This window comes from Cornus florida, unplaced genomic scaffold (genome assembly GCF_030987335.1).
Source record: "Cornus florida cultivar Cherokee Brave unplaced genomic scaffold, ASM3098733v1 CherokeeBrave_3.0.0_Hap2_Chr03, whole genome shotgun sequence".
Taxonomy (NCBI): Eukaryota; Viridiplantae; Streptophyta; class Magnoliopsida; order Cornales; family Cornaceae; genus Cornus; species Cornus florida.
The window spans coordinates 69195809-69209319 of NW_026775573.1; the positions used below are offsets into that span (position 1 = coordinate 69195809).

At 35.5% G+C, this 13511-nt stretch overlaps 1 protein-coding gene and 1 long non-coding RNA gene across 2 annotated transcripts; one reads left to right on the plus strand and one right to left on the minus strand.

Moving 5' to 3' along the window:
- The first annotated feature begins 5332 nt into the window (after nucleotides 1-5332).
- LOC132300723 (F-box protein SKIP23) lies at nucleotides 5333-9245 on the plus strand. The gene is made up of 2 exons (XM_059797931.1): nucleotides 5333-6648; nucleotides 9012-9245. Exons 1-2 carry the CDS (start codon nucleotides 5458-5460, stop codon nucleotides 9036-9038), a joined length of 1218 nt encoding a protein of 405 aa, XP_059653914.1. The 5' UTR covers nucleotides 5333-5457; the 3' UTR covers nucleotides 9039-9245.
- A 1309-nt stretch (nucleotides 9246-10554) lies between these two features.
- LOC132300724 (uncharacterized) lies at nucleotides 10555-11846 on the minus strand. The gene is made up of 2 exons (XR_009480548.1): nucleotides 11623-11846; nucleotides 10555-10753 (listed from the first exon to the last, which is right to left on the minus strand). It is a non-coding gene; the product is annotated as an uncharacterized LOC132300724 (long non-coding RNA).
- Between the last annotated feature and the right edge of the window lie 1665 nt (nucleotides 11847-13511).

Below are 13511 nucleotides of genomic sequence, written 5' to 3' on the forward strand. Positions count from 1 at the left end.
TTGCATGATTGAGGAATTATTGAGATTTTTAGAGCTGGTGTGTGACTGTATAGTTGTTGAGGTTATGTGGGATGATGGATGGATAGTGAGTGGATCTCTTGGTTGTTTTGTGGACTATATGAGACTGTATTTGAGGTTTGGACCTGAGGACAGGAACGACGTCTGTGCTGAGATTGGATCGAGGATGAGAATGGCCTAGCCAACCATTTCTCTTAAAAATAGTCTTTCTTTAGCGCGATGTCGGGTCAAAGGTCAATGATTGTTTCGACTTGTCAGGGACAACGAGAGCATGGTACTGTGCGTCATGTCGTTATGACAGTGTAGATTCAGATGGTTTGTCTCGGGTGACGAGGTGTGTTAGGTAGAACCATGTGTCTGATAAAGGGTTTGCAATACGATCATTGATTATCGAAATTCTTGTTATGGTTTTCCCTACTAGGATTTTCCGTCTCACCATCTTCCAGTTTCAGGTACCGAAGATGAACGTGGATTGCTAGTTTCGGGCTTAGGTAGATGAGTTGGCATTGCGAGATTTAATTTATTTATTTGGGGAATTTTGTACATATTTGAGGAAATTGATTTTGTATAAAAGAAGACATTTTTCTTATAATAACGGGATTATAGTGACGTATTTATATTTGAATGAATTGAGGATTTCATTAGCTTGTACCCAGTCGGAAGTGTGAGTGCAGTGATGATGTAGACAGGTGTGAGTGGGCGAATGTGTATTACTGGTTAGCTACCACTCTTAGCCGGGTGTGTGTGGGCGAATGGCATTCACTGGCAGCTACTGAGATGGTTAGTTAGTGTGCTTGGGCAAGTACCCCAGATTTGTTATTGTTTATTTTTAGTTGGCGGGTGACGCATTAACTAGCTACCACAATGGTTACGGAGTGTGTGGGCGGGTGACTAGTACTAGCAGCTATCGCAACGTCCTAAATACCACAGTATCTCATATTGCCTGGGGTAAGGATTTTGATTTTAGTTTGTGGTTATTGGTATTTTCGGGTATGCGAAGGCTGTTGGATCTGAATTTCGAGGAAGAAATTCTTTTTAAGTGGTGGAGATTGTGACAACCCGGATTTTAAGATTTTTAATTTATTTTATTTTGATCATTTTTAGTTGTCAAGATTTATTGTGTGAGGTTATTTTAGTTATCGGTGTTTGTTTTTAGTAAATTAGTATTACTTATTTATTTAGTTGTTGGATTTTGAATGGAGTTTCATTAGTCATGTGTGTGTATATATATATATTAGGTACTAAAGGAATTGATTATTGATGGAGTAAGGAATGGTCCACCAGCCGAGATGAAGAAAGAAAGAAATGGAAAGAAATTTTGATATGGTGCGGGTCCCACTTGTGATTATTAATTGGTTGAATTGCTTTTGTTATATATATATATATATATATATATATATATATATATATATATATAACAAAAGCAATTCAACCAATTAATAATCACAAGTGGGACCCGCACCATATCAAAATATATATATATATTTGTAGCATCAGATGATGAAGGAAGGTGGACGAATTGAGTGGAAGGGAAAAAGAGGATTTGATAATGGTAATGCGTACTAACGGGCCCACAGTGATTTTACTTGGGCAAAACTCTTTTGGTCTGATTTTTATTTTATTTTGCACGTGGGCTGTTGTAGTACTTTTACAGTGTGTGTAATGTATATTGTGTGGTGTGATGTGATGTCGAAAAAGAGAAAAAGGGTGCGGGTTGGCTGAAAAGTAAAGGCAGATATTTGGGGCCATAAAAGTGATGATATCGTCTGACATCTTTTTGAATATTTATTTGGCCTAAAATTTCTTGACTTTGCTTTTTCTTCACGTGGGTTGCTGATGTTGGGCTGATGTTGCTTATTGAATCTGATGAAATGATGTCGATGGAGGCGTATGGTGTACACTAATGTGATATTTTGTTGAGTGTTGGTGGATTATGGCCTATATATTATGGTGTCTGCATTGTGACCATGTGAGCATGTTGAGAGAGACCTTGTGAGCATACTAAGAGAGAAAAAATTAGAGAAGTTTGAGAGAGAGTAAAATAGCGGAAACACAGAGGAGGGTCGAGAGTTTTAAAAAGGTACAGAGAGGAGCCGAGCTACAGATGAGGGCCGAAGGTATGAGGCGTGAGGTTTGATGATCCAATGAGGAAAATTTTCTTTTTCAGAGTAGGGGTCTCTAATCCACAAAATCTTGCACCTTTGTGAATTAATTTTATTTAATTAGTGTCCTAGTATGCTAATTTGTGTTGATTTTACTCTAAAGTGATTTAATTGTGTATATGAAGTATACGATTTTGTGTGTAGTTGATATTGTGCAAATTAACATGCTTAATTTGAATTGATTGCCTTGAAAATGATTTTATTCTTGTAAATGAAATCTATGATTATGTGTATTAATTAAATTGTATGAAAAACATGCCTAAATGTAAATTTCCATGCCATGATGTTTAAGACCTTCCTAGAAATTGCTATGTGGAAGTATGTAAAATTGTGTAGTGGAAATTTATTTTCATAGTAATGACAAGCATGTGACATACATTCATAGCATTGGGCATAGAAAAAGAGTAAAATGACTTGAAACAAATGGAAAAAGAGATTTTTGGGGAAATGATTTGATTAAAGTGTTTTTAAGAAAACCCGATCGCCATGGAGTCACCAAAGGGCCGGTGTGTTAATATAGCCTAGAGGGAATTAGGGAGACTGCCCTAGCGTGGTTGAGCTATCTGGGTCCCAAATGACGCTGCGGAGGTACCAAAGGTCAGGAACAGTAGCCAATCCTTCTCTCGTGTCGCTGCGGAGTTACCAAAGGGCGGGTTATATTAACAGCTTGTGAAGTGATGGATATTTTTCTGAAAATGGGGAGTGACATGCATAGCATTACATTCATGGCACGGCGTTGTTCTTTTGGAATTGAAATTAATGTTGTGTTCCCTCCTGGCATAGTATGACCCCGCTTCCTATTTCTATTCATTGTATGGATTCACGGGGTCACAAGAGGTGTATCTTAGACACCACCTGCTGAGTAATTTGCTCACCCCTTATATTTAATATTTTTCAGGACACGAATAGCAAATGGGGGACGACATTCCTCCATAGGATTCGATGGGTTAGTAGACCGTTTTGACATACTTTGTAACTATAGTATCATATTATTATTATTATTATTATTTATTACTTATTTTTTTTATAAACTCGGAATGACACGTATAATATGTATTGACGTAGGAAGGAATGGTGTTGTCCCTAGTTGACCTCGGGTTCGGTTAAGGACCCGGCTAACGGTTCGGACCTACGCGTTCGGGTCGTTACAAGCTGAACAAGTTGAATGACTTATAGAATATTATTTGTAGAGGATTAATTATATTGGATTATATATATATATATATATATATATAATTATGGTGTCATGATATGAGTTTGAGTCTCAGGATCATGATTAAGGTATATATATTGCCAAGGATGTGTAGTTAGATATAGTGTAGTTGTTTCCCTGGTAGGTCTAGGTACTCATACCCACTATATGTGCGTTTTGCATGTTACCTACTATTTAGGTTGAGATAACCTTATAATTTAGTGAGGTTCCTTTAGTGTGTATCTATATATATATATACGGACTACTTAGTTATTGCATGGGTTAGCTATACATATATAGTTTCGCCGGTCTCTGTTTGGGTTGTTGTAGAAAGAATTTGTTCGTGGGTCAGACCCACTATTATTATTTTTCAGGTGCTCATTAGTTCCAGACATAAAGTTTGTTTGTGCTGAGCAGAGACAGTCCACATCATTCTTTCGGTTTTATGTAAGACTCTCTTTATGTTTTAGTTTCAAATTATAGTTATTTTCAGTTAATTCAGTTGGTATATCATTAGGAGTCTACTAGATGGCTTCTTGAGTTGTAATGATAATTAAAGGTTTTGGAAAATTCATTTGGAGGATTTGTTGCTTAGTTTTATTTTCTGCTATTTTATTTATTCTTAATTATTTCTTTTGTATTTTGTGTTCATTTACATACTTAATTGTTTGGTATCCCTCAAATCTGTGCTCGGACTTGATCACCTGTGGCTCTAAAATCGAGGAGTATCGCAAATTATAAGGGTTGTTTTGTCATTTTATACTGATTTGGGAACAACTTGATGACCTTTTATAATTGAGGGGGGTGTTCAATTTTCATGGATTTTTTTGGACAAAAATAATAGTACAAGGAATTATGTGATTTTTTCCCTATATATATTCATATGAGTGAAAAGAGAGAGATATGGGCTAGTTGGAGGAGGAGAGAGAAAACCATGAGAGAGGTCTGAAACTTAGGCAATGGTTATTTATATATATATATATATATATATATATGAATGGGAATGGGTGGTAATGGAATGTGCATTCCATATCTGATTGGTAAAGTTTTAAAAATGACAATAAAATAATAAATAAAGTTTTCGAAATTGTTATAGTTGTCATTTCCTTCACAATTCCCACAACTCTAAAACGAAACTTTGGTTTTCAAATTAAAGGTATCCAATGTGGACAAGTTTTATGGAACATAAAGTATTATTTATTATTTTATTATTTTTCACAATTAGAAAAATATTATTTTATTATTTTTCAATTATAAGTAAATAAAAGAGTCAATTTTATAATTTTATTATATTTCAATTACACTTGAATAGTAATTAAAATATTATTTACTTATTTTTAGTTATACTCCAATAATAAATAAAAGAGTCAATTTTATTATTTTAATATATTTCAATTACACTTAAATAGTAAATAAAATATTATTTAATTATTTTTAGTTATACTCCAATAATAAATAAAAGAGTCAATTTTATTATATTTCAATTATACTTGAATAGTATATACAATATTATTTTATTATTTTTAAATTATACTCTAATAATAAATAAAAGAGTCAATTTTATTAATTTTCAATTATACTTAAATAGTAAATAAAATATAATTTTATTATTTTTAGTTGTACTCTAATAGTAAATAAAAGAGTCAAATTTATTATTTTTTAATTATACTCTAATAGTAAATAAAGAATCAATTTTATTATTTTTCAATTATACTCTAATAATAAATAAATAGTCAATTTTATTATTTTATTAATTTTCAATTATATTTAAATAGTAAATTAAAAAGTCAAATTTAAATAAAAAATAAATTTACCAAATATATTTTCTCATTTCAACAGCATACCTATCTATATTAGCAATCGTATTTTGATTTGACAAAAATAATAGCACAATTTTTCAAAATTTAACATTTTCATATAAATAAAATCACCATTCCACTTTTTAAAAAGGACACGCCAAACGGAATTACAACTATAAGATCCTTCCATTCCATTCCTGTCTAACCAGCTTATATTCTCCATCTTCTCCCATTTTCGTTTTTGTGCTCTTTCTTTACTCCACAAGGTACAGTATCAGTCTCAACAATGGCCACATGGTCTCAACTACCCACGGAACTCCTAAACCTAATCTCAAAACACCTTAATTCCGAAACCGATCTTCTCCGATTCCGATCCGTCTGTTCTTCATGGCGTTCCTCTCTCTCCCCCGAAACCACCCATCCAACTCCTTCCCGTTTCCCGATTCTTCCAAACGATGGAATTTCAGACACCAGTTGGGGTTTCTATCTCTCCAAACGAACCATTTTCCGCCTCGGATTGCCCCAACCCAGTGGCCAAACACTACCCTCCGACGCCTGGTTGATCAAGCTAGAACAGGACGTTCCTCATCGGATGCACCTTTTGAATCCTCTCTCCAGATTCGAATTCAAACCACTGCCCACAAATTTCCCCAGAATTCTCGATCACTCCAAATTTAGGGTTTCTGAATTAGGGCACGAGTATGTTCTTCAGCACATAAATTATCGGCCTTTTGCGAATTCGATCGGTGATGCGGGCAATCTGTATATGGAAAAGGTGGCATTGCATTCGCTGGTTGATGGGTTTGTGTTGTTGACAATACATGTTTCTGGGAGACTAGTTTTGTTCAAGTCTGGTGACCCTAAATGGACTGTCATTAGCGAATTGACTTCGCCTTATGATGATGTGATACTCTTTGAAGGGCAGTTCTATGCTGTGGACAGTACGGGAAGGACTGTGGTTGTTGATGTTGATTCGTCTCCGAGTGTGAGTTTGGTTGCGAATTCGGTTTTTGGTGGGGACAAGAAGCTCTTGGTGGAGTCATGTGGTGATTTGTTGTTGGTTGATATGTATTTGAGTTTGGGACCTGAAGATGATTTGGGTAACGTTGAGGGTTTTGAAGGATTGGAGGGTGATGAATTCAATTGCTATATTATTGAGAGGACGGTTCGGTTTAAAGTTTTCAAGTTTGATAGAGACGGACAGAGGTGGGTTGAGTTGAAAAGTTTGGGGGATCAAATGTTGTTTTTGGGTGATAATTGCACTTTCTCGGTGTCAACTTCTGATTTTCCTGGATGTGTAGGGAATTGCATACTCTTTACAGATAATTCCTTGGAGGGGGGAGATAATGTAATGAAGACTCGTGGTATGGGTGTGTTTGATTTAGAGAGAGCTAGTATTGAGCCCTTAGCAGATTGTCCGGGTATCTCCAAGCTGTTTTGGCCACCTCCGGAATGGGTATCTTCAACTATGTTGGTAGTAAGTGTTTTTTTCTGCATCACTATGTGTGGTTTTACATTGTCTTAACAGTGTTATTGTTAAGTTTTATGTCATTTTGGGTATTTATTGAATTAACTTCTGCCAATTACTGTTGTTGATTCAATCAAAGATGCCAACAATTTGGTGCCCTGTCATATGGTTAGATGTTAACAAATTACTTGCTTTGCTAAAAATTATGTTTAGAGGCCATTATTTAGATGATAATTAGAAGCCATTACTTGGGTGATAATTAGAAGCCATTATTTAGGGGATGAGGTTCCTGATAAGTGAATGGTATTAATGTTTTAGCAAAACAAGACACTAAATCTTATTCGGAACCAAACTAGCGAGTGAGCTTGAACTTTGAAGTAAAAGAAGGAAAAATGGATTGATGATTGCCAGGGCGACAAAGAAGCAAAGTGACGATTTATATGACACCCACAGGTATATGGGTATTGGGTATTAGGGTTGTCCTCCAATGTCCCTGGAAGTGACCAACAACTGCAACACTTGGTAATTATAAGCTTTGAAAGTGTGGGTAGGAAAAAGTGGGAAAAAGAGAGAAATTTTGAAACTTATAATTAAGATGGAGATTGTAGACTAGGGGTTTAGACATGTGTCCAACAAAAAAAGGAAAATAATGTACTTACATCTTCTAAAACAACATGATGGTTAGAGTTTTCCTTATAAGGTTGGACTCCTTATTACTGTTGGAGTCTTATTTTTGGGTGTACGGTGTTCATTGGGTTATGCCTTGGTCTTCAAGGAATTTGATTGACGTTTGGAGAGGCTACAATGTGGGGGCCCAAGCCCGTGAGTTTTCGAGGGCCACCCCCCTTTTGTGTTTGGTGGTGTATTTGGATAGAGCGGAATAAAAGATCTTTTGATGGGGAGGAATCCTACAATGGGGTGCTGAAATTCTCTATTATTAATTCTCTTTTTAGTTGGGTAATGGGGAGAAATTGTATATCATTAGATGAATTCGTGGATTTTTGGGGTTCTTTGGGTCCATAGGACTCTCTATTTGGCCTCGGCCCTTGTATAGCTCTTGGGACGCTTTTTCCTTTTGAACGCTCTCTAATACACTTTTATTTATCAAAAAAAAAGAAGGGTTCTGCTCCTTAATGGACTTCGTACCTCGTCTTTGCTTCGTATTGCAGATGACCAGCACACGAGTGAACAGTTATGTGCTATCCATACATTTTTGTTACAACTCTTGAAGATAGATTAAATAATCTTTTTAGGATTAAAGACATATGGTTTAATGTCTCATCAAGAATATGACACTAGAAGCAGATTCATTTCAAAACAACACCACTTGCAAATTTATCAGTGAGTTCGCTTAATAATTTTATTGTCATTTGCTAGTTGCTGATACATTCTTTCAGCTTGAGAAAATAACTGATGTAGATTATCTTTGCTTGGAATGAATATATTCTACAAGCCAATTATATATATATATATATATATATATATATATATATAAAATCATATCTATATGATGTTCTCTTGAATAGCTTCTAGTGTGTAGTATAGAGGATCTTCCATCTGTATCTCCACTTCCTGCACTGATGTGTTAAGCCATCAGAATGTGACAAAATAACTGATTTTGAGATTTGGCAATAGCCTTTGTGAGAAATGATTATATTTTTCAAAACCAATTAGATGCAACATCCTCAAAAATAGATGCTATTGTAAAGTATTGAAGGATCCTCCATCCTTATTTTTCACTTTCTGCACTGAAGAGAGCAGCGAAGAAAAAATGAGTAACCTTGTTAAGCTATCTAACTAGATAAACGATAGGGGTACCTGATCAATATTTTTATGTTGCCAAAGAGCTCCTAAAACAGATAAGTGAGACCAGATAATAATAGAATTGCAAATCCTCTCAAGATATGAATTGCAGATTCCCTTATTTTAACAACAATATAATCAGATCTTTTGCATTTTGAGGTTTTATAGAGTGCTGAATTCAGCATTGGTTTTCGTTTTTTAACCAGGTAACTGGACTACCTATAAAGGCATCACATAATGCGCGACGATGGACTTATAATTACAGTAGAAAAACGAAATGATTCATCAGATGAAAAACATAATGTCATTGTAAGCGTGATTGCATTAGATGGTTTGGTGTCTTGATGCTCCCTTTGTTACTGACCTTAACTTTTGTAACCCCAACACATCTTGAATGCAGTACTAACTTATATATATTTATATATATATATATATAGTTAGATAGATAGCATTATGTACTGAAAAATAATGTAAGCATTTTTTTTCTTTTACATAAAGATAATCTTGGATGCAGATTTTAATCATTTTATGTATTATGTATATCATTGATCTTTGTAACATTTATGCAGGTGGAGTTAAATCAATTGGATGTATAAATTTATCAAAGAGTCCCATCTAACCGAGGGGGGCATGAATAACCATTGCAAAGGCATTGGATGGATGTCGGTCCATGATCTTCGTGTGTGGTCGTAATTGATGCATTTATCTTGTAAACTTTTTTTTTTTTTTTTGAATGGTTTTATCTTGTAAACTTTGATATTCAGTTGCTAGTTAATTTCAGTGGATCTAATTTGGGCCTGAAATGTTACAAGGTGTATGAGGTTACACTCCAATTTTATTTGGTCAATTTTATTTTGCATTGAAACATTAATTACTTGAATAAGCATTTTTTGTAAATAATATTACTATATCCATAACCCCAAACCTTAATTCAGTACGTTGCCTGTATTTCAACTTTCAACTTCAAGGCTTGATGTGCTGAGATAGCGAATGTCGTGAGCTGGAATCACTTTGAAGAACCCTCCTTGTAAAGTGAAGATGGTTCTCGGGCTTCCCATGGTTCCCATGGTAACTCGCTACACGTGTAGGCACTGGCTAGGATATGGATCGTTGTGTTTTTGCGTAGGATATGGATCAACGTGTGTTTAAAAACTCATGAACTGCTGTAATCCTTAGTATGATTTGCATATTTTGCCGGCAAGTTGCACATCTTTCATGGGAATGATGATTGTGATGCAAGCATGTGAGCTGAAGTTTTTTTGTGTTTTTCTCAAAAGTTCAAACGCAGGGCTCGAACACTAAACCTTTTCTTTAGGGCTAATGCCCACCGGCCAGCTGAAGTTGCTACTAGATTCTTCCATTTTGTCTTCCATGTTTATCAGGAAACTAAAATCTCTAATTGGTCATCATCACCTTGAACACTCAAGCTCCCCAAAATAACTTATTGTTTTTTTTTTTTTTTTTTTTTTTTTTTTTTTTTTAATGAATGTTGTGAATTCCATTACTCAAAATAGGCATTCCTTGCAATGGATAAAGTAAGGGATATTGTAACGACCCGAATTCAGGGGTCTGAACTATATTCAGATCCTTACTTGAACCCGATGTCATCTACTATCACTACAATCATTTCCAATTCTAAACTATAAGGGAACACATCATACCAAATCTGAAAACTGAAATACGGATTCTAAAGTTTTACAATTTCCAAACTCATTTGTGAGTAGTGACGGACACAGAAAATTTTGTGAGGGGGGCGCCCTTTTAATTTGTGGGTACAAAATTATATGATGGGTCTATTTTTGTAATTTTAATAGGGTTTCTTTCATAAATTTTTAAAAATTTAAATTATAAAATAAAAAATAAAAAATAAAAAAAATCGGTGGGGCAAATTCTAATTTTAATGGGGACATCTTCATAAATTATCAAAAATTTAAAGTATAAAATGCTAAAAAAAAAAAAAAAAAAAATCTAGGGGGGTCATCCGACCCCCCCCCCCCCCCCGCCCCGGTCCCATGCTGGGTCCGTTGCTGTTTGTGAGCCATACTAAAGGCTAACTTTGTCCCACAACAGTCACCACATGCATCTATAATGGTAATATCATGATCACACACATAGACGAAAAACCAAAAGTTCATTTACATGAAACAATACATCCGATTACAGTCCCAAAACATAAGCTTACGATAGAGATACAAAACAAGTTTAAAGTTTTACAAAACTTGTATATATAATAGAAAATTAACACAAGAAAGTCTGTCAAGTCTTGTCTAAGCCTGTGGGGAAATGTCTTCCGCCTCTTCCTTTCCGTATCCTGAAAAATAGTAGTAAGGAGTGAGCACAACGGCTCAGCAAAAGATGCCTAAAACGCACTCCTTAACGCCTTCGTGAATCCAAATAAAGAATAGCGACAAGAAAAAGGGTAATGCGTGTTCGGAAAGTAATAATCGTTACATAATGCAATCTCATGATTGTAATGGAATGCAATGCTAATGAAGTGCCAATGTCTCTCCCCACTTTCAAAATTTCATCCAACGCCTCAATCATTTTTCCAAAAAAAAAATCAGTTTGCTTTCTTTTCAAAACATAACATCCTCCATTTCAACAAAACCCCAAGTAGTACCCAATGTAATGCATGAATGACATACTTCATAGTCTCATAATGTTATATCATTTCCAACATCAAATTTCAGTTCTATAAATTACAACAACCCAACCATTAAAATTACTAAAATTTTCAGTTTATGCACATCAAGACAATCAACAACCAAGAAGCTCAAATTCGGTTCGTAAAGCACGCTATGCAACATTTAGATAGAAGTTAAAAATTTCAGCATTTAGGCACATATGGCCATAAGAATATTTACAACAAAACAGTTCCAAATTTGAGGTACATTGAACATGAAATTTTCAGTTTTTTTTTTTTTTTTTTTAGCAACAACAATATCACCATCGTGATTACAAAATTTCAGTTTTGTGCACAAAATATAATCAACAATTGAAGGGACTCAATTTCAACATTTAAAGCACATAACACATCATTACTATATAAGCTAAAAAATTTAGATTTCAACTACATAACATACTTGTAAACCAACTTCAATTCTAGTCACTTAGTGGTTCAATTTAAAGAGAGCTAATTCACAAGAAACAAAGGAAATTAAGGCTTAGTACAACCCCTACCTCAACCAAGCAAGATCTTCAAAACAGCCCCCAAATTCGAAATTCCTAGCCCCTTGCAAGATTGGTCTCAATTAAAAGCTCTCCTCAACTCATCAACTTCCTTACCTATGGCTTCATAAAAATCTCACTTTAATCACTCTAAAAACAAGCTTAAAATGTGGAAGACATTTATTGCATAAAGATGGATATAGAGTGAGAAAATGAGGGGTTAGAGAGAGAGGGAGTATTCTGCCGGCTGAAGGAAAGAAAAGAGGAAATAGTTTGGTCAACAATTGACCTTGTGATCAATTACTTGCCACTTGTCACCATGTGAATGATTTACACTTTATGGTTAGTTACTCTTTTGCCCATCTATAACCATTGAAACTTCCTCTATGTCCCAATAAATATCTTATACAATGTAAGGATAGGTGTATGCATAAATGTGTAAAAAGACCACAATGCCATCCACTTAAATGAGAAAATCGGGATAAGTTTTCGAGTCCGAAAATCGTCAGGCTTCTGAAAAATTCTAAAAAATGATACTGTCTCTTCCAATTGACTTAAAATGATTAAAAAAAATTTTCCAAAACCCTCGGCTCATGAAAATGACCAAAATGACCCTCGAGACCAGCGTGACACGCAAAACAAGGTCAGGATTGAAATAATCTAGAAAAATCAAATAAATTCCAGAAAAAAAAAAATAAAAAAAATTGGTAACATTACAATCTCCCCAACTTTAAAAGATTTTGTCTCCGAAATCAACTCACCTTATAAGAGAAAGACGAAAAGATGCAAAAACGGAGAACGTCTCCGAGCACCCCACGCAACACGCTATATCTCAAAACCCCTATCCAAAGGATCTCACATCCTGCGTCACTCACGACCCTGTGCTAGTGACCTAACGTAACAATGACCGAACAGTAACCATGGTCACACGTAATCTCATCCCCTACTACAACTAACTGAACGAAAAAGGCACCGCAATGCCGAATAAAACTCTCTACCGTCACCTACAAGCACGCGAGGCATAAGCCCCCAACCGAACTCTGCGACTCCACTGAATCTTAACCACAGAGAACCATTAAGATAGTCATCCTTCTAACCAGAACATACCGTTAGTCGATACCAACTCTGCTAATGACAGCTTCAGTCAACCCACACGATAACACGCATCACGAAAATAATCCCTTAATCAAAGTCACCACGACACTCAACCATCTACTTCCACACTTAACCCTGGTTAAAAACCCGTCCAATACATAAAATCGCACTAACATGGTCCACACGAGACATCCCACCAGAAAGCGGTCGGATCCCATACATGGTAGATCCAACCAGCAGCGCCTCACACAATCCGCGCCAAATACCCTAAAGCCCACAAAATAGTGGTTACAAAACCGTTCAACGAGCTAATATACGAGCTTCACTTGCTATCCCAAAAATACCTTTAAAACTATTTCTGATGACTACTGCCTTTAACAACTACATCATAGCTGAACACCCACGATTATAATCAAGAGAACCATCTAACCTGTCAAATGTATCATCAGGTACTCGGGAAAACAACCCGTCAGCATAGCTCAAGGATTAACTGAACCAACAATTGAAACTTCTTGGACACGTAATCTCGTACCAAGTACACAACCATCCATGACAAGTCACCTGAACACATACAAAGAATACCATCAATCCCAAACAAGATTAGCTCTAAAACGGGATCGTACATCCAAACGTACATAACGCAAAACACCATACTATGACTATCACTAATCACACTAAAAGCAATGATCGTTGACCTTTAACTCGACATTATGTTAAGGAAAGACTGACTCGGAGAAATGGTTGGCCAGGCCATTCCCATCGTTGATCCAACCTCAACATCAACATCGTTCTTGTCTTCAGGTCTA